Source organism: Amblyraja radiata, chromosome 3 (assembly GCF_010909765.2).
Source record: "Amblyraja radiata isolate CabotCenter1 chromosome 3, sAmbRad1.1.pri, whole genome shotgun sequence".
Taxonomy (NCBI): domain Eukaryota; kingdom Metazoa; phylum Chordata; class Chondrichthyes; order Rajiformes; family Rajidae; genus Amblyraja; species Amblyraja radiata.
Genome location: NC_045958.1, coordinates 74,369,426 through 74,388,739, shown reverse-complemented (window position 1 = coordinate 74,388,739; position 19,314 = coordinate 74,369,426). Strand labels below are relative to the sequence as shown.

Genomic DNA, 19,314 nt, shown 5'->3' with positions numbered 1-19,314 from the left:
GCTTGAACAACATTCAATCATATGATTTAAACAACCACTCCACACATAGATGACAGGCATAATAACATGCATCCCTTTAATGGCTTTCACCGATTCGGTGCATCTAGAAATGCTTTACAAAATAGCAGGATTTTTACAGCAGCTTTCAGAAATACTTTTTAATCAATGACAACTGCTGTGTTGAAAGTGCAACAGCTAATTCGTGCACAACAGAAATGTGATATTAACAAGAAAACTTGTTATGTGATCGTACTGACTGGGACAAAAAAAACGAGCCAAGGAGTGTGGCTCGGGTCTTCTTCCTGACAGTTTTAGCCCAGGTGTAATGTACCAAGCCAAAGGTGGGACCTCCATTAGGAAGCCACACTGGAAGTATTACCCTGAAGTGCTGCACCCGGGGCTTGAACCCACAACCCCCAGAGACTGCAAGGGAGGGAGGGAGCCCCGGGCAATGAGTGGGGTGGAACCTGTGACCGACTGCAGCCACGTTGCCACGTCCCCTCGCCTGAATCCCCCCGGGAATAAGACCCATTCGGTTAGGAGTCCGAGGCCTTGGTTGGTGGCCCTTTTCTCCCCGCCCCCGCCCGGACCCGGCGGCCGTGCCCTGGACACAGACCCCACAGACAGAACGACCGACAGAGCGGCCTCTTACCCGCTGCGCTCCTCCAGCCGCTGGGACCCAACCCGGCACACAAGATGGCCGCGTCACCACAGCAACGTCAGCGCCCGCCACGTCACCGATCGGCACGCCGGCCGTCAGACGTCATCGCGCACAGCGGCCGCCGAGCGGAGACCGCGACGTCTTAAAGACCCAGAGGGCAGACACTCAGGGAGGGGGGGAGGGGGAGGGGGCACTCAGCTGGACGGGCAGCATCTGTGGAGGGAAGGAACAGGAGACCCTTCTTCAGACTGACAGGGGAGAGGTATGGATGGGTATTGAGTATAGAAGTTGGGAGATCGTGTTGCAGTTGTATAAGGCTATGGTGAAGCCGCATTTAGCGTATTACTAGACCAAGTGGAACCCGTTGGACCCCGTTCCCCCAACGCAATGAAATGAATGAATGAAATAATTTAATTGCCACACAACCAAGGTCGGTGGTATTTGGGTTGCCAGCAGCGGTACAATAATAAAGAACACAACCACAATAAAAATTTAAACAAACATCCACCACAGCATTCATCACTGTGGTGGAAGGCACAGAGCTTGGCCAGTCCTCCTCCATTTCCCCCCGTGGTCGGGACCACCACCCTCCACAGCCGTTGCTGCGGGCGTCCAGATGGTAAGGGACAAAGTCAAATTCAAGGTGAGTCCAGGATCGGCTCTTCCCAACCAGAGACCGCGGCTTCAGGCTGGTGTAGGCCACAGGCCGGCGGTCAAAGTTTTAAAGTACCTGCCGTGCCGCAGCCGGAAGCACCGCAGTCTGCAGGGCCGGCGGTCGAAGCTCCCCTCCAGGGGAGATGATAAGTCCATGCCGCACCCGCGGTAGAAGACGGCCGCGGGCCGGCGGTGGAAGCTTCTTCCCCCCGGGTCCTCCACGTGAGATCCCGGGCTGTAGACGCCGCACCAGCTGGAGTTCTGCAGGATGCTGCTTCAGGCTGCCGGCTGCCGCGGGCCAGCGTAACGGAGCGCTCCCCTCCAGCGAGGTCTCACCCGCTCCGCGCCGAGAGTCCACGCTGTGCCCACCGCTGAAGCTCCGGGCGCGTCTCCGGGAAAGTCGGCGCCGATCCATGCTGTTAGGCCACGGGGGAGGCGACCTGAAAAAAGTCGCCTCTCCATGGAAGAGGCGGCCGAAACGGTTTCCCCCTTACCCCCCCACACCACCCCCCACACATAACACACAAAGAAACATTAAAAACAGACTTTTAAACATACTAAAAAAATAAAAAAAGTTGAAAAAAGACGGACGCGCTGCCGACAGGCTGCTGCCAGTGCAGCGCCCCCTACCGAAATATTACACCACTCACCCGTTCCCCCAACGCAACCCGTTTCCACCACTTCCCCATTCCCCCATTTCCCGTGTACCGTTTTGGCGTAGTTCCGGAGCACATGGGCACGCACGCATGCAGAATCACAAACAAAATGAGAGTTTTAGTAATACACTAGACCAAATGGGACCCGTTCCGCCAATGCAACCTGTTCCCCCAACACAATATTCCACCACTCACCCATAGCCCCCAACTGCGCAGGCGCGGCTCATTTCCCCTCATTCCCCCAACACCCCCTCCCCCTCCTCTTCACCCTACCTCTTCTCTCCCCTCTCCTCCTGCACTCTCTCCCTCCTTCCCTCACTTCTCCCTCCCTCTCCTTTTCCCTACCCTCAGTCGCTTCCTACCCTCAGTCACTCCCTCTCTCCCTCCATTATCCCTCTCCTCTCCCTACCCCCTGACCCATTGCGCCCCGTTCTCCCAACGCAATATTCCACCACTCACCCGTTCCCCCAACTTAACCCGTTTCCACCACTCACCCGTTCCATCATCGCCATCCGTTCCCCCAACGCAATATTCTACCACTCACCCATAGCCCCCAAATGTGCGATAGGGATCACAGCGGGTGCTGTTCACTGTTTGTTCTCCTCCGTCAGGATCAGAGTCTCCCCTTTCCGTTTGGCGACATCGGCAACATCTCCGACTCCGGGCTGGGCTGGGTCTCCGACTCTGGGCTGGACTGGGCTGGGTCTCCGATTCTGGGCTGGGCTGGGACTCCCACGCTGGGCTGCTGCTTGGAGCTGAGCTGTTGCTTGCGGCGGGGCTGCTTGGGGCAGGGCTGCTTTGGGCAGGGCTGGGCTGCTTCAGGTCCCTCCGAAAGTCCGGTTGGAAACCTCAGCTCCAGTAAAGACACAATGGTGCAGGAAGGGGCGGACCGTCCCGGGGAGTGACAGGAGAAGAGAGTAATCCGCACGGCACCGACTGGCAGGAGAAAAGATCGATCTGCGCACGCGCGTTTTTTACGATTTTTAAACCTTGCTAACTTTTTCGACATTCAACCAATTGGAATGAAACTTGATTCACTCGCTGCACAGAACAGTGAGTGAACTGGTGAAAAATCGTAGCGCTATCGCGAACCGTTTTTGCACAAATAGAAAGACTGCCAAACTGGAAGATAACAAGATCAGAGTTTTAGTTATGTATGGATAGATAGATAAATATGAGACCAAGTGGGACCCGTTGGGTCCCGTTCCCCCAACCCAATATTCCACCTCTCCCTCACTCTCTCTCTCTCTCTCTGTTTGTCTCTCTCTCTCTGTCTGTCTGTCTCTCTCTCTCTCTTTCTCTCTGTCTCTCTCTCTCTCTCTCTCTGTCTGTCTGTCTCTCTCTCTGACTGTCACTCTCTGTCTATCTCTCTGTCTGTCTGTGTCTGTATCTCACTGTGTCTGCCTCTCTTTCTCTCTCTATATCTGTCTCTGTCTCTCTCTCTCTGTCTGTCTCTATCTCCATATCTGTCTCTCTATCTCTGTCTCTTTCTCTGTCTCTCTCTGTCTGTCTCTATCTCTATATCTGTCTCTCTATCTCAGCCTCTTTCTCTGTCTCTCTCTCTCTGTCTGTATCTCTACATCTGTCTCTTTATCTCTGTCTCTTTCCCTGTCTCTCCCCAGTAAAGAGGGAGAGGCCGAGGTTCCTCCCCGCGGGGCTGTTGGGGGGACGGGCCAAGTGGTGTGGAGCCGGGGTAGGTCGCGGGCCTGGTGCCGCTCCTTGGGCCAGGGTCTGTCGGGGAAGATGTGCCGAGCGGAGCCGGAGGACGGGGAGGGAGAAGGCCGTGGGCCTGGGGAAGCAGTAAAATGGAATTTGAAGCGAGGAAAACAAGAAAGAAAATTTGGAAAGGCGCGCTGAAGACCCGTAGGGTGTCCTTTTGACACCAGTCAAGTAAGCGGGCAAAGTAAATAAAACCTCATGTTGGGGGTGGTGTCAGCACTCCACGGAGGCAATCAATCGTCCCCACATGGGGGGGCGGCGTCGGCGCTCAACCCCCCCCCCCCCCAATCACACCCCCCACAAGGGGAATTCTGGATTTTTTTTTAATTCCACCCCTCCACAATGAAATGGGGACCTCGCCCCCCTCCCTCCCAATCCTCGCTCACAAGGAAAACCACACAGGTGACAACCGAAGTCAACCTATATCCACCCGCGACAAGCTACGACAAGCAACGACCCTGTCGGCGACAACTGAAGACAATTCAGTCGCCGGTACCTGTCGCTGGTTGATGTGGGTTGACGTAGGTAGTCGCAAATGGAATTCACCGAAGTCAGCACCTGGCGACAATCAACGTCACCTGGCAACAACCTATGTCAGTACATACGGAAGAGGAAGACAAGCACAGTCGGCGAAAGGTTTTGAGCATTTCAAAATCCAGCGGCGACCAGAAAAACGTTACGACTCTTTAGGCGACAGGCGTCACCCCGCGACCATGTGAAAACAGCCTTGTCGCCTGTCGTTGCCAAAAAAAAGCACCAAGGTGGGACAGGGGCATAAGGTGGTGCAAAACATTTAGCGCTATCATGTACCGTTTTGGCGTAGTTCCGGAATCACTCGAACAGACAAACAGACACTCACACTCACTCACACGCATAGAAACAACCAAGATTAGAGTTTTGGTAATATTAAAGGCCAAGTGGGACCCGTTAGTTCCCTGTCACACAGGAGGCCTGATCCCCCAATGCAACCCGTTCCCCCAACGCAATATTCCACCACTCACCCATAGCCCCCACGGGAGGCCTGGTCCCCCAACGCAACCCGTCCCCCAAGGCAATATTCCACCCAACAGAATATTCCACCACTCACCCTTAGCCCCCATGGGAGGCCTGGTCCCCCAACGCAACCCGTTCCCCAAGGCAATATTCCACCACTCATCCATTTCCCCAATGCAACCCGTTCCCCCAACGCAATATTCCACCACTCACCCATAGCCTGCAACTGCGCAGGGGCTGCTCATTTCACCTTATTTACCCTCCCTCATTTTTAAACTTAAAAAAAAGCAGAACTTAGTGTACTGTGACTAAAAAAATGCATTTGCACTGGCTAGGGCTAGCAGGACTCGGTGTACTTGGATAACAACAATGTTGCGAGCAGGGCTACAATCCCATTGTGATGTCATAGCTGTAAGCACAGGGAAGACATTTTTCTCAAATTGGGGTTTTGTAAATCTAAAAATGTTAACTTGTGAAATATAACATCAATCTGAATGAAACTTGATACAAACCACCACAAGACGTAAGGTGATGCAAAAAAATTTGTTTTGCCGTAGGTCCAGGATCACAATTACAGACAGACAGACAATAATGCTCACATGCACGCATAGAAACAAACTAGATCCGTTGGGTCCCTGTCACACAGGAGGCCTGGTCCTCCAACGCAACCCATTCTCCCAACACCATATTCGACCACTCAACCATTGCCCACACGGGGGGCCTCATCCCTCAATGCAACCCATTTCCCAACACAATATTTCAACCACTCGTCCGTTCCCCCAATGCAAGCAGTTCCCCCAACGCAATATTCAACCACTCACCCATAGCCCTCATGGGAGGCCTGGTCCCCCCAATGCAACCCTTTCCCCAACGCAATAATCCACCACTCACCTGTTCCCCCATATTCCACCACTCACCCATAGCCCCCAACTGTGCAGGGGCGTATCCCCCAGCACTGCTCCCCCTCCCCTTGCTTCGAGGACTTTAAAAAAGAATGCAATTGCCCCCTCCCCATCCTATTCAGCTAAAAACTTGCTGGAAGGACTGAGTGATCCTCGATTGCAACTTTGTTGCAAGCTGGGCCAGCAATGATTTGCATCCCAGTAGCTGCAAAATGTTTCTTAAACTTGAATTTGTAAATGTTTAAATGTCAATAACTTGTGAAATATAACATCAAACTGAACTTGGCACAAACGACCACAGGACAATGGTGAGTAAGGTGGTGCAAACATTTTAACGCTATCGTGTACCGTTTTGTCGTTCCTGGATCACAATTACAGACAGACAGACATGCACACAACAAGCAAAATGAGAGTTTTAGTAAAAGGTGGATAGATAGATAGATTGTGTGCAGTTCTGGGCACCATGTTATAGAGGTCGAGTAGGCTGAGTATTCCTTGGTGCGCAGGAGGATGAGTTGTGATTTTATAGAAATGTATAAAATCACAAGAGGAATAGATCGGGTAAATGCAGAGTCTTGCCCAGAGTAGGGGGATTGAGGACCAAAGGACATAGGTTTCAGGTGAGGCAAAAAGATTTAATAGGAATCAGAGGGGTTACCTTTGCACACAACGGGTGGTGGGTGTATGGAACAAGCTGCCAGAGGAGGTAGTTGAAGTAGGGACTATCCCAATTAGATCGTCGTGGCTATCCCTCGAGGTCGAGGATGATGGTCTACGTTCTGTTGTTTTTATGGACTCTCAGGTGGTTTATGAGTCCAATCCTGACTTTGAATGCAGCTAGATAGGGACTATCCTATAGGGACCAGGCACGTGCTGTCAGGGTAGGCAAGGTAGGCACCGCCTATCCTGACTAAAATTATGAAATGGAAATTATTAAATATAAATAGTAAAGGCATGGGAGAATTATGCCTATCTAAGAGATCGATCTCTTAGGTAGGCATAATTCTCCGTGCCTTTCAACCACAGCACTTGTAACATGGGAAGGTCTGTGCAGCCCACGTGCCGTCAGCGCTGCTTCAAGCCGTCAATTTCAAGCGGAGATGAAGGCAGCAGAAATTCTGCTTTTGCAGTACAGCGCATGTGCAGCAGCCTACTGCGCATGCGCAGCGCGAGTTTCTTGGCGGGTTTTTCAAATATGGATTGCCATTATTTTAAAAGTATCTTAGGAAACAAAGAGTGAAGGATGGAGTTCATGTACCAATAATGTGGTAAGTACATTTCTTGGTGCTTTATGTTTTTAAATACTGTATTTCCCGGGGTGGGTGGGGAGATCTCCTTTCACAGTGTTTGGGGAGTCTGGCCCGGGGTAAAGTTGCGGGGAGGGCAGGAGCGTTGTGAAGGAAGGGATCGGGGCCAGTAACCCACTTGCGATGCTCCGGGCACGGAGCCACCGCATTGTGGCCGGGGAGTGAATTAGCTCGGGTAGCTGTGAGTGGCTGCCGGAACCAGACGACCCCTTCTGCCAGCCCCCGCTCACCTCTGGCATTGCTCTCCGTCTGAAAACCTCTCTCCTGCCGCTCGGCGGCTTCGCTCATATCAGCCGCTTCTCGCAAATCCTTAAATTCCGACAGCGCACTCAAGGTTACTCGGCTGTCGGAATTTAAGGATTTGCGGGAAGCGGCTGATATGAGCGAAGGGGTTGTCTGGTCCCGGCGGCCACTCGCAGCCACCCGAACTAATTCATTCCCCGGCCACAATGCGGTGGCTCCGTGCCCGGAGCGTAGCAAGTGGGTTGCATATGAGCGAAGCCGGCGAGCGGCAGGTAAGAGGAGTTCAGACGGAGAGCGGGAGGTGAGCGGGCCAGCAGAAGGCGCTGAAATGGCAGCCGGTTCTACTGTTGGGTCGTGGCGGCCGCTCACAGTCACCCGAGCTGCTTCCTTCCCCGGAAGTGGCGGCCAGTTCTGCTGTCCGTGCCCGGAGCGCTGCGGCAGCGGTGAGTGAGTCTGACTTGAGTCCGGCTTTTTCCTTCTCAACACTCCTGCCCTCCCCGCATCTTTAACCCCTGGCACAAACTCTCCACACGCTGTGAAAGGAACTCTCCCTCCGATTGGACCCTTGAATTAGTATTGTCATTCAATAAGATGACAACTGATTCAACGTCCCGGTGTGCTCCCATTTTTCCCACCATCTCTCCACCTGCCTTCATCATCCGTCCCCCGCCCATTCAGTAATTAAAAAATGAAGGAGATTTAGAAGCCTTGGGGAAATTGAATTGTTACTTATTTTTATTTTTTACGGAGAGAACAATCTGCGCATGCGCGATTTAAGATTTTTTTTAAAAAGCCGGCTGACTGCCTACCTTGAGTAATTGCTCACGGCACCTGCCTGATAGGGACTATCCTATAGAAACAGTTAGACAGGAACATGGATAGTGTGTAAGAAGGAACTACAGATGCTGGTTTAAACCGAAGATAGACACAAAAGGCTGGAGTAACTCAGCGGTTCAGGCAGCATCTCTGGAGAGAAGGAATGGTTGATGTTTATGGTCAAGACCCAGTCTGAAGAAGGGTCTCGACCTGAAACATCACCCATTCCTTCTCTAGGCACATGGATAGGACGGGTTTGGAGGGATATGGATCAAACCTGGGCAGGTGGGACTAGTGTAGCTGAGACATGTTGGCTGGTGTGGACAAGTTGGGACGAAGGGACTGTTTCCACGCTGTATCACTCTATGACTAAGGTGGTGAAAACGGCAGACACAAAGTAGATGATGATAAGGAAATGTAGAATGGTTCATTGTTAGCTGAGGGGATGGTGACAAGGAGGCATACAATCAGTAATATTTAAGCAGGAGGACTGGAGAACTAGTGGGAGAACTAGGATGGGAGAGAGATGGAGAGAGGGGGACAGCAAGGGTTACTTGAAGTTAGAGAAATCAATATTCTTACCACTGGGTTGTAAAACTGCCCAAGTTACAGTACAAGTTCAAATCTGAAGAAGGGTCTTGAACCCAAAACGTCACCTATTCCTTCTCTGCTGAGATGCTGCTTGTCCAGCTGAGTTACTTCAGCATTTTGTGTCTATCTTCAAGATGATTGTCATATGCACAATAAGAGTGAGGCACAGGGACAATGAAAAGACTTGCTTGCAGCAGCAGCATCACGGGCACGTAGACTCAAACACAAAAAACAAATTATGCACAAATTATACATAAATTAATACACCATATAACCATATAACAATTACAGCACGGAAACAGGCCATCTCGACCCTTCTAGTCCGTGCCGAACACGTATTCTCCCCATGTCCCATATACCTGCGCTCAGACCATAACCCTCCATTCCTTTCCCGTCCATATAACTATCCAATTTATTTTTAAATGATAAAAACGAACCTGCCTCCACCACCTTCCCTGGAAGCTCATTCCACACAGCCACCACTCTCTGAGTAAAGAAGTTCCCCCTCATGTTACCCCTAAACTTCTGTCCCTTAATTCTCAAGTCATGTCCCCTTGTTTGAATCTTCCCTACTCTCAGTGGGAAAAGCTTATCCACGTCAACTCTGTCTATCCCTCTCATCATTTTAAAGACCTCTATCAAGTCCCCCCTTAACCTTCTGCGCTCCAAAGAATAAAGCCCTAACTTGTTCAACCTTTCTCTTTAACTTAGTTGCTGAAACCCAGGCAACATTCTAGTAAATCTCCTCTGTACTCTCTCTATTTTGTTGACATCCTTCCTATAATTAGGCGACCAAAATTGTACCCCATACTCCAGAATTGGCCTCACCAATGCCTTGTACAATTTTAACATTACATCCCAACTTCTATACTCAATGCTCTGATTTATAAAGGCCAGCACACCAAAAGCTTTCTTTACCACCCTATCTACATGAGATTCCACTTTCAGGGAACTGTGCACAGTTATTCCCAGATCCCTCTGTTCACCTGCATTCTTCAATTCCCTACCATTTACCATAAACACGATTTTAAAAGAAAAGATTGCCATAGATACGAGATCTCAGACAAAAATATAATTAGATAAAACACAATTCCATAGTAGTGCAAAAGGTGGGCTATTGTGTTCTGCAGTCAAACTAGGGTTAGGCTTGTGTTGGTTGGTCCAAGAATCTGATAGCTGTCGGTTCCTGAAACTGGTGGTGTGGGACTTCAGGCTTCCTTGAACAATAATCATGTGATAGAAACATAGACCAAATACACTTTCAAAAAGTAATTTTTATTAAAAAGCTGGTGACAAACAATCTCTACATAAAATGTTGCAGATAATGCTTAATGATTTAAAGCAGGATGAAAACCATTTAGCGTTGGCATTCAGTTGGAGTAAATGAGTTGGAATAATACACTTCCATGGTTTGTTATGGTTTATACTCGTCATGAGAAAAAACATAAATAATGTAATAAAGATGTTATTGCTTAGGGGAAAGAACCTATGGTCTCGGTGGGGCAGTATATATGTCACATTCCAATCCAGCTATAGTGCAACAGCACATACAAGTTAATGATACTGGCAGGCCAAGATGTATTTTCTGTACTGTACAGTTTTGTCCATTAAACAAGTTACCACTTGTCAATCAGTTTAACCTGGTTTGCCTCTATGTACAATTTATTATACAATACACAGGATTAATAACATAGGCTCAGGATTGTGACACAATATCCTCAGAAGAAAAAAAACATAACACTCTCATGAAACCAATCATTAATCTGAACACAGATTTAAATGCAAAAACAAGAGCATATATCACCAGATCACAGTGTAACAGCCTTCAATTATGCAGCTGGTTATTGGGAAAGTAAAAATAAAACAAAAGTAAGCTAAAATCACTACTATTTTTACAAATTTATTTGTGATGCACAAGACCAGCTTAAGCACAGCATTGTTTTTATTTTACAAGAAGCTCGCAGAGAAGAAACAGAAAATGGCTGTGGATGCAATAAGCTCAAAGATACAGTACGTGGTGGCAAAGCATTGGAAGTCTCTATAGATGCTTGCATTTACAGTGTGCTTTTTAATCACTAAGAATCCATCAATAACTTGCACTTTGCTGTGACCACTCGCAATCATCATTTGTTTCTTTTCCTTAGTTAAGTCAAAACTGTTCTATAAAAATATAAAGAACTAAAATACTTTTATGCTACCTACTTGAAATGATTATCAATTTGTATTATTGAGTATTATTTATGTATACATGGAATGACTTACTTTAAAAGGCTTGTGGGAATTAAGGAATGGCATGTTATAAGACGATTCAAAGGACCTTCTTCCTGAAAAATTGTTAAACAATTAAATTCTTCACTAGCAATGTTTTTCACAAGGTGAACTACAAAATATTAGCATGAATGCCCAAAGACAGGAGTTTAACGTCAACCCTCAAAGACATCTAGAAAAAAAAAGGAATTTTGTAAAGGGAATTCTCTTTAGTTGTGTAGCGGCCTTCAAAATTTCCCCGCTCTTCATCTGTAACTCAGTTGAGCACTGGTGTTAAATCATCATCTAAATATGTCCAGAGGACTTGGTAAGGCATTGGCCAGACTCCTTCTGTTGTTGCCCCAGAGAGCTATTCAACTGGACTGTTCGCCATCTGTAAATCACTGCCATCTAATTCATTCATTGTCGTTCATTCTCTGTGACGTTGAAGGACTGCTTCGGACTGGCAGCAAGTCGTAATGGCATGGAATGTGACTGTTCTTGGGTAGGTCATAAGGGCCAAAGGGAGTGTTTCCATTGCATGTTCCATTGACGACACTCACAGTAGGTTCTAGAGCACAAGAATATCATAGTTAATGATTTCATTGTAAAAGTGTATCTGCAATAATTGTTTTACAGGACAGATGATAAATCCATTCTCAATAGAGCAGAGGAAGTTAGGAGGTGTTATTTATTGGAGATATTTAAAATGATGGCTTATATAGTATAATTTCAGAAAATGTTGACAATGATCGAAGGATTAATAACCAGAGAACACAGATTAATATAATTGGCAAAACAAAACGGGTGAAAGTAAGATTTAAAATAATGACACAAAGGTCTGGAGTAACTCAGTGAGTCAGGCAGCATCCCTGGGGAACACGGATTGGTGACGTTTCGAGTTGGGACCCTTCTTTAGATTCAAGCTATCAAGTAAGAATAGATGAGGCTCTCATCAGGGTCTCTTCTATTATCCGTAACTCGGCTCTCACTCCCCATCTAGTAACAAGGGCAGAGTCCCCCTTGTCCTCACCTTCCACCCCACCAGCCGTCACATACAACAAATAACCCTGACATTTTCACCACCTCCAACGGGATCCCACCACTGGCCACATCTTCCCATCTCCTACCCTTACGGAGGGAGCGGCCACAGAGACCGCTCCCTCCGTAACTCCCTGGTCAATTCGTCCCTTCCAAACCAAACCACCCCCTCTCCTGGCACTTTCCCTTGCAACCGCAGGAAATGCTACACTTGTCGCTTTACCTCCCCCCTCGACTCCATCCAAGGTCCCAAGCAGAGGTTCACCTGCACCTCCTCCAACCTCATCTATTGCATCCGCTGCTCTAGGTGTCAGCTGCTCTACATCAGTGAGACCAAGCGTAGGCTTGGCGATCGCTTCACCCAACACCTTCTCGGTTCGCAATAACCAACGTAATCTCCCGGTGGCTCAGCACTTCAACTCCCCCTCCTATTCTGAATCCAACCTTTCTGTCCTGGGTCTCCTCCATGGCCAGAGTGAGGCCCACCGTAAATTGGAAGAGCAGCACCTCATATTTCGCTTGGGTAGTTTACACCCCAGCGGTATGAATATTAACTTCTCCAATTTCAGGTAGTCCCTGCTTTCTCCTTCTTTCCCCTCCCCTTCCCAGCTCTCCCACAGCCCACTGTCTCCGCCTCTTCCTTTCTTCTTCCCGCCCACCCCCACATCAGTCTGCGGAAGGGTCTCGACCCGAAACTTTGCCTATTTCCTTCGCTCCATAGATGTTGCCTCACCCGCTGAGTTTCTCCAGCTTTTTTGTGTACCTTTGATCAGAATATTGCCCAGTGGTGATATTGACTGGAATGCTCTCCAGGTAATATTGATCAGGAAATTTCCTTCAGTTCCTTCTTAAACAAGTAAAATACCTAGCTTGTTTCACAATACCAATATTTAAGATTTGGAAATCCTTAATGGCACTGAACACCTCATGCCCCTGGTGATATCAATTAAGATAATCCCCTGCTGAAGCAGTCTGAAGAAGGGTCTCAACCCGAAATCTGAAGTCTGAACATCCAGTCTGTTAGTATATTGTCTGGTGATAATAAATAGTTTATAATCCTAGGTGTTATTGATCAGCATATTCACCGAGTGATGTTAACATAATATTCCCCAACAATGGTACTGTTCAGGATATTTGCATTGTGACATCGCAAAAGTGATACTATCTGGAATATTCGGCAAGCTAATATTGATCAGAATATCTGAAGAAGGGTTTCGGCCTTGTCTATTTCCTTCGCTCCATAGATGCTGCCTCACCCACTGAGTTTCTCCAGCTTTTTTGTGTACCTTTGATCAGAATATTGCCCAGTGGTGATATTGACTGGAATGCTCTCCAGGTAATATTGATCAGGACATTTCTATGATGATATCGGGCTCCACGGGTTATATTAACATTATAGTGGCATGAATCGGGATCTTGCCCTGGGGACATTGGTCAGAATATTTCCCCGGGTGATATTACCCAGTGGTGACAATGACTGCAATATTCATCCATAGTGATATTGACCTTCATAGGATGGTGATATGGACCTCGATACTCCCCAACGGTGATATTCGTCAGGATATCCCTTTGATGTCTGCATAAGACAATCTGTCTGATGACTTAATTATCATCTAATATCCCAAAAAGTCAACAGCATGAATTGAAGAGTAATGGCAAAGACAGAAAATGCTGGAACACTCAGCAGGTTGAGCAGTACAGATGCTGCTGATGTGCTGAATGTTTCCAGCATTTCCTGTTCTCATTTCAAATTCCCAACATCTGCAGTTTTGCTTTGTTTTCACAAACCAAAGAGAGATTGAAGTGATGTACAGACAGATGCAAGGTTCACTCAACTAGGGAAGATGTGGAAAATGGCTGGGCTCTGCTTGCTTATAATTCTTGGGCAATTCCTCACCTTGATGGAAGGTCATTCACAAAACAGCTCTGTATGTAATCTTAAGAATGTTTCTTTGATAGAGCACTATAATGTAGATTATATCAAACATACCAACTTCGTAAACATTTTTATTAGCTGAAGTGGAGTTGCCAATCTCAGCATACGGTGAATCTCGGCGAGCTGGAGACTTCATCTCCACATAGCCACACTCTGAATTTTTTGACGTAAAAATTGGTGTATCCTTGATGGTGGCATAAGGATTCTCAGTACTGTTGAGTGAGCATGTGCTGGCACTAAAGCCTGAAGTTTTCACCAGATCTGTGGGTGTGAAAACAAATCACACATTAAAAATAAAAAGAGTTAATTTTAAAAATATACCCAAAGATGATAATTTATCCTGCAAGGCTTGCAAATAGATGTTTATGCTTCACAGGGAAATCATATTTACTCTTTAGCTGTTGGATGCTTCAGAGAACTTTCACATTCCTTTGACTGTTCTTGGGATTTAAGCTCATTTCCCCACAGTAGTAACATTTATCCCTACCCCTCTCCTCCTCTCCCCCCCCCCCCCCCCCATTTTTACCAAAACAAAATTAATTTCTAAAATAAAAGATGCAGGTAGTCAGGTCCAATCTATTTAATTTATCTATGGTCTTTAACATTAACGCTTGTTTCTCTCTTTTCAGATAATGACATCTGCTGAGTAATTCTAGAAGTCAATTTTCATTAATCGTTTAACTTTATACAGAATCCTACAATATAGAAGTCGGGTTTTTTTGGCCTCTCCTCCTTGTGCCAACTCTTTGAAAGAGCTCTAAACATCTCCACTCTTGAATGTTCCTTCCCCAATAGCATTCCAGAGGTTTCTTATTCAGGGAGGCACAATGGCGCAGTGACAGAGTTGCTGCCTTACAGCTCCACTGACTCGGGGTTTGATCCTGACTACGGGTGCTATCTGTACAGAGTTGTACGTTCTCTGTATGACCACGGGTTTCTTCGGATGCTCCGGTTTCCTCCCACACTCCAAAGATGTACAGGTTTGCAGGTTAATTGGCTTCTGTAAATTGTCCCTAGTGTGTAGGATAGTGCTAGCATATGGGATGATTGCTGGTCGGCATGAATTCAGTGGGCCGAAGGACCTGTTAGCACACTTTATCTCTAAAGTCGAAAGGTCTTTTTTTCAGATACTTTTGCTGCTATTATTAAAGTTACCATTTATCCACGATTTCCAGAGTTCTCCATTCTAAACTAGGGATTGAAATTCTGAAGAGTGGCATTTGGATAGCTGAATGTCAATTGGTATCAAAATGGGCACAGAAAATTGTTAATTGATCCCACTGAATTATTTAACAACTGAATTAAACAGTGATGGGTAAAAGTTGCAAATGTATATTTGACTCCACTACCATGACTTAAGATGACTAAAAGTTCATGTATTTATGCGGACACGGTCTCTGGTAAACTTTTGCTTCCTGCACCATGGTTACAGTGCACGCTGATTCACTGTTTATATCCACCATGGCTTCGATGGCAGCACCTCCCAAACCCACAGACTCTCACTTAGAAGGACAAGGGCATCAGGCACTTCGGAAAACCACCAAACAAAAATTCCCCTCATGTTACACACCTAGAAATGAGTGGCTGTTCTTCTACTAAGCGGTGCAGGCTCGAAGGGCCGAATGGCCTACTCCTGCACCTATTTTCTATGTTTCTATTGATGTGAATTTTTGCAGTCACTGACTCTACTGCACCACAGGAACAGTTTTTGAGTCATAGTCATACAGCACTAAAATAGGCCCTTTGCCCCAAATTGCCCATGCCGACCAAGATGCCCTGTCTACACTAGTGTAGACCTGCCCGCATTTGGCCTATATCTTCCACATGTTTCCTATCTATGTGCAATACTTTCACCACACTCACTGCAGCAGAGCAAGATGGTAGTTTGCCACCAGCTTCTCAGGGGCACCGTCGACAGCTAATAAATGCCATCAGGTCCATTTATTAGCTGGCGATGGTGTCATGGCCAGCAATGCTCATAGCCTCTGGCTCAAATGGTTATTTGAAGAGATTGCTCATCAAAAGCTGAACACAGTGTCAAAGAAACAGGTCCTTGGAAGTATAAATGCTTTGAAATCACCGAGACCATTTAAAATGTTACCTTTTAGAGATTTTCCAACGTATCCCCTATCAGCACCAAAAGCACCTGTAAGCAAACCAAAATAATTTCTATACAAAGGTTAAATGGCAGCTGAGGCAAAACATAGATTATCCAGAGAACTGTATTTGTTCTGGGAAGCAATCCTGAGAAAGAAGATATTGTCCTCGGAATATATCGTGACTAATGGGATTGAATCAATGGAAAGATGTTGTCAATCTAGAAAGGGTGCAAAGAAGATTTATGAGGATTTTGCCAGGACTCAAGGCCTGAGCTATAGGGAGAGGTTGATCAGGCTAAGACTATATTCCTTGGAGCACAGGAGGATGAGGGGTGATCATATAGAGGTGTACAAGATCATGAGAGGATTAGATTGGGTAAATGTACAGTGTCTTTTGCCCAGAGTGGGGGTATCGTGAAGCAGAGGGCAGAGGTTTAAGGCGAAGAGGTTATGGGCCAAGCGCTGGTAGGGTCGACTAGTGCAGATGGGGCATATTGGTTGGTGTGGGTATATTGGGTGGAAGGACCTGTATGACTATGTTTCTATGACTCTATAACAGGTTACAATGTTTTCCTCAAGGGATTCAAGTATTCAGAGATAACAGAGATTCGTGATAACAGATCTCTGTTTTTAAAATACCGTAATGATCTGTGAGGGTAGATGGAGAGGAATCTGCTTCCTCTGCTGAGAAGCATGCAGAGCAACAGTACAAAACAAAATTAGGCCCATACAAAAAAGAATGGAAATCTGGGATGCTCTCCACTCAAAACTCTGCAGGGTTGGTGGGGGGGGGGGGGAGAGATAATTGAATGTTTAAATACTGGGTAGATCCTACTGTTTATGCAGACAGCAAGTTGTAAGGTATAGAATAGTCAACATCTAATAAACAGACTTGAGACACTGAACGACTCCATCAAATCTCAATGAACATTTAAATCAAATGAATCACAGACAAAGGAGCTCATATTTGCATAGGTTAAATGGCTGAGTAAAATTATTACAAATCTCTGTGTTGTTAAAGATCAGTCTATCTACAGTATAATAAATCAATGGCCTCTAGAACTAGGGGCCACGCATTCAGAATAAGGCTTGTTCATTAAAGAGGAGAACATTTTCTCACAGAAGGTTGTGATTTGTTCTTTAATCCAGAGAGTATTTAATGTGTAGTATAATCACTTGGGATGGGTTTGTGACTATAGAAAGAAAGTTGAGCTCACTAATGCCAATCGGTAAGCTCAATTGATCTCATGCCTTTGGCTTTTGTTTCAAATGCAACAGGGAGAACTTTCAACATTGATCAGCTGTGCTAAATACAGCCACAATACAGAATAACTAAGGGCGATCAGGGAACTTCAAAGATTGATCAAGCTTGGTCAACGATCAGAAATAACTTTGGTTTTAATGAATAGCGGATCAGATTTGAGGAGCCAAGTGGCCTACTCCTTGTGGAGTCTGTCACAGACGGATTCCACTGCCTGTTGGTCAATAATTGGATCGATCTCCTGAACCAGTGGCCGCAGATCTTTCCGAACTAAACTAACTGTGGAATTAATCCATTTACAGAGCCACTCTGCTGCCAGATTCTAAGTTGTCCCTGCCTTCCCTTTGGAACCTTCCTCGTCCCCATCAGATGCCGAGTTCCCAGAGCCCAGGTTAAACACGACCGGTCACGGTTAAGTCTGTGAAACCGGCCCCATCAGAGACTGCAGGCGGGATTAACAAAAGAAAGGACCATTCGCCTATTGTAGCGGGTGGCTGTTCGTGAAGAGTGTAAGAGAGAGAGTGAAGGAGTGTGGGGTGAGATTTAATTTCCAGCGGCATGTAAATGATGGACCCACAAGCGTTGACACTGCAACGGCAGTAGCAAGAGCGAGAGTCTGTTTCAACAGTTTGTTTATTTTCAGCTGATAAAAAAATAAAACACAAAGCGACCCGAATGATCACCGCACTTAGTGCCGATGTCCTACATACTGCCATTGATAAAGGTACATTACTACACCGCAAGGAGTAAACAAATCCAAATATATCACAGAAAACAGTAAATGTTTGTTTGCCAAGGTTCTTACCAGGCACTCACCAATAACTGCAATGAGTGTATAACTGTTATACCAGTGTCTCAAAATGTACTGAACATAGCAGTTTGTTTGAAACACTGCTATAACACTTATGTTCCAAAGCATAAAGCAATCACACACAGAAACAAAAAGCAATAAAACCAACAAAATCATTGTAATTTTGTGCAAATGAACCATAAATACACCCAGTTAATAGTTTTGAAAGCAGTATTTTCTTACCTCGAAGAAGCAAAGCTGGTAAATACGGATGAAACGCAGGTCTGTATACACGCAGCAGCTCAGCTGCCGAGAATGTTTATCGCAAATGACCTATGACCTGGGCAGGCGCAGTCAGAATACCGAACTCGCTTATTGTTAAATTTAAATCAGGCTAGTTGATTTGTGATAAGTAAAGGCTAAAAGGATGGGGAAAGGCAGATGTATGGAATCAGATAACAGATTATTGTGATCTCAATGAATGGCAAGCAGACTTAGACTCCTCTTTATACTACTAATATGTTCTGAAACTATCTGGAACAAAGCAAAATTAATTGTTGGTTCTATTCATATCATCTGTGTTGCTTTTCTGTTGTCTTCCAGAATGTTCCAAAAGACACTGAAGCCAACAGACACAGTTTGAGCAGTTTGAAAAATAGATAAATAGAAAATAGGTGCAGGAGGAGGCCATTCGGCCCTTCGAGCCAGCACCGCCATTCATTGTGATCATGGCTAATCGTGCCCAATCAATAACCCGTGCCTGCCTTCTCCCCATATCCCTTGATTCCACTAGCCCCGAGAGCTCTATCTAACTCTCTCTTAAATCCATCCAGTGATTTTGCCTCCACTGCCCTCTGTGGCAGGGAATTCCACAAATGCAGTTAAAGAAGATGGTTCCTTATCAATCAGTCAAGTGGCAACTAGAGTGCAGGGGAATAAATGTCGGTCTTCCCAGCAATAGCCACACCTCAGGCTTGAATATAGAAATTCTTAAACTTAATCAAAAGGAGTACCAATATTTAAATCATAATATCCCTGCACTGTTTCATTCTTCCTTTCGTTAACAATAATGTAGAAAACAGAATACCTAAATCATTCGGGTAGCCTCCTTGCTTCCAGTCTGCAGGTAGAGTTGCTGTGTAGTCCATCATGGAGCCTTGCTTTCCTTGACTTTTGAGGTTCTTTATGTTAACAAACAGCTGATTGTTTTTTGACTGTTGATTAAAATTGAGCAAATAAAACACATCACCAGCAGAATTTAATATGATTCACCTTTAGCAGTCACAACTGCTTTGGGCTATTCTTGCTGAATTGGAAGCTTGACATCGAATGGCCTTGTTCCCAAGGCCAGAATTACTATTCTAATGCAGCTTGGTGCTGAAGCTACTAACTAGCATT

At 46.1% G+C, this 19,314-nt stretch overlaps 2 protein-coding genes across 2 annotated transcripts in view; both read right to left on the bottom strand.

The window, feature by feature from the left end:
- prrc1 (proline rich coiled-coil 1) overlaps positions 1–753 on the bottom strand; it is a 30,764-nt gene extending 30,011 nt beyond the window's left edge. The window contains exon 1 of the mRNA XM_033018085.1: positions 653–753. The gene's annotated coding sequence lies outside the window, so the exon portion shown is untranslated. The remainder of the gene's footprint in view (positions 1–652) is intronic.
- Positions 754–9,796: 9,043 nt separating this feature from the next.
- The window catches only part of megf10 (multiple EGF like domains 10), a 174,848-nt gene continuing 165,330 nt past the window's right edge, over positions 9,797–19,314 (bottom strand). Inside the window, exons 22-25 of the mRNA XM_033018083.1 lie at positions 19,004–19,130; positions 15,868–15,912; positions 13,821–14,027; positions 9,797–11,360 (exon numbers count right to left, since the gene is read on the bottom strand). Coding sequence (XP_032873974.1) covers positions 11,206–11,360; positions 13,821–14,027; positions 15,868–15,912; positions 19,004–19,130 — 534 coding nt within the window. The 3' untranslated portion in view covers positions 9,797–11,205. The remainder of the gene's footprint in view (positions 11,361–13,820; positions 14,028–15,867; positions 15,913–19,003; positions 19,131–19,314) is intronic.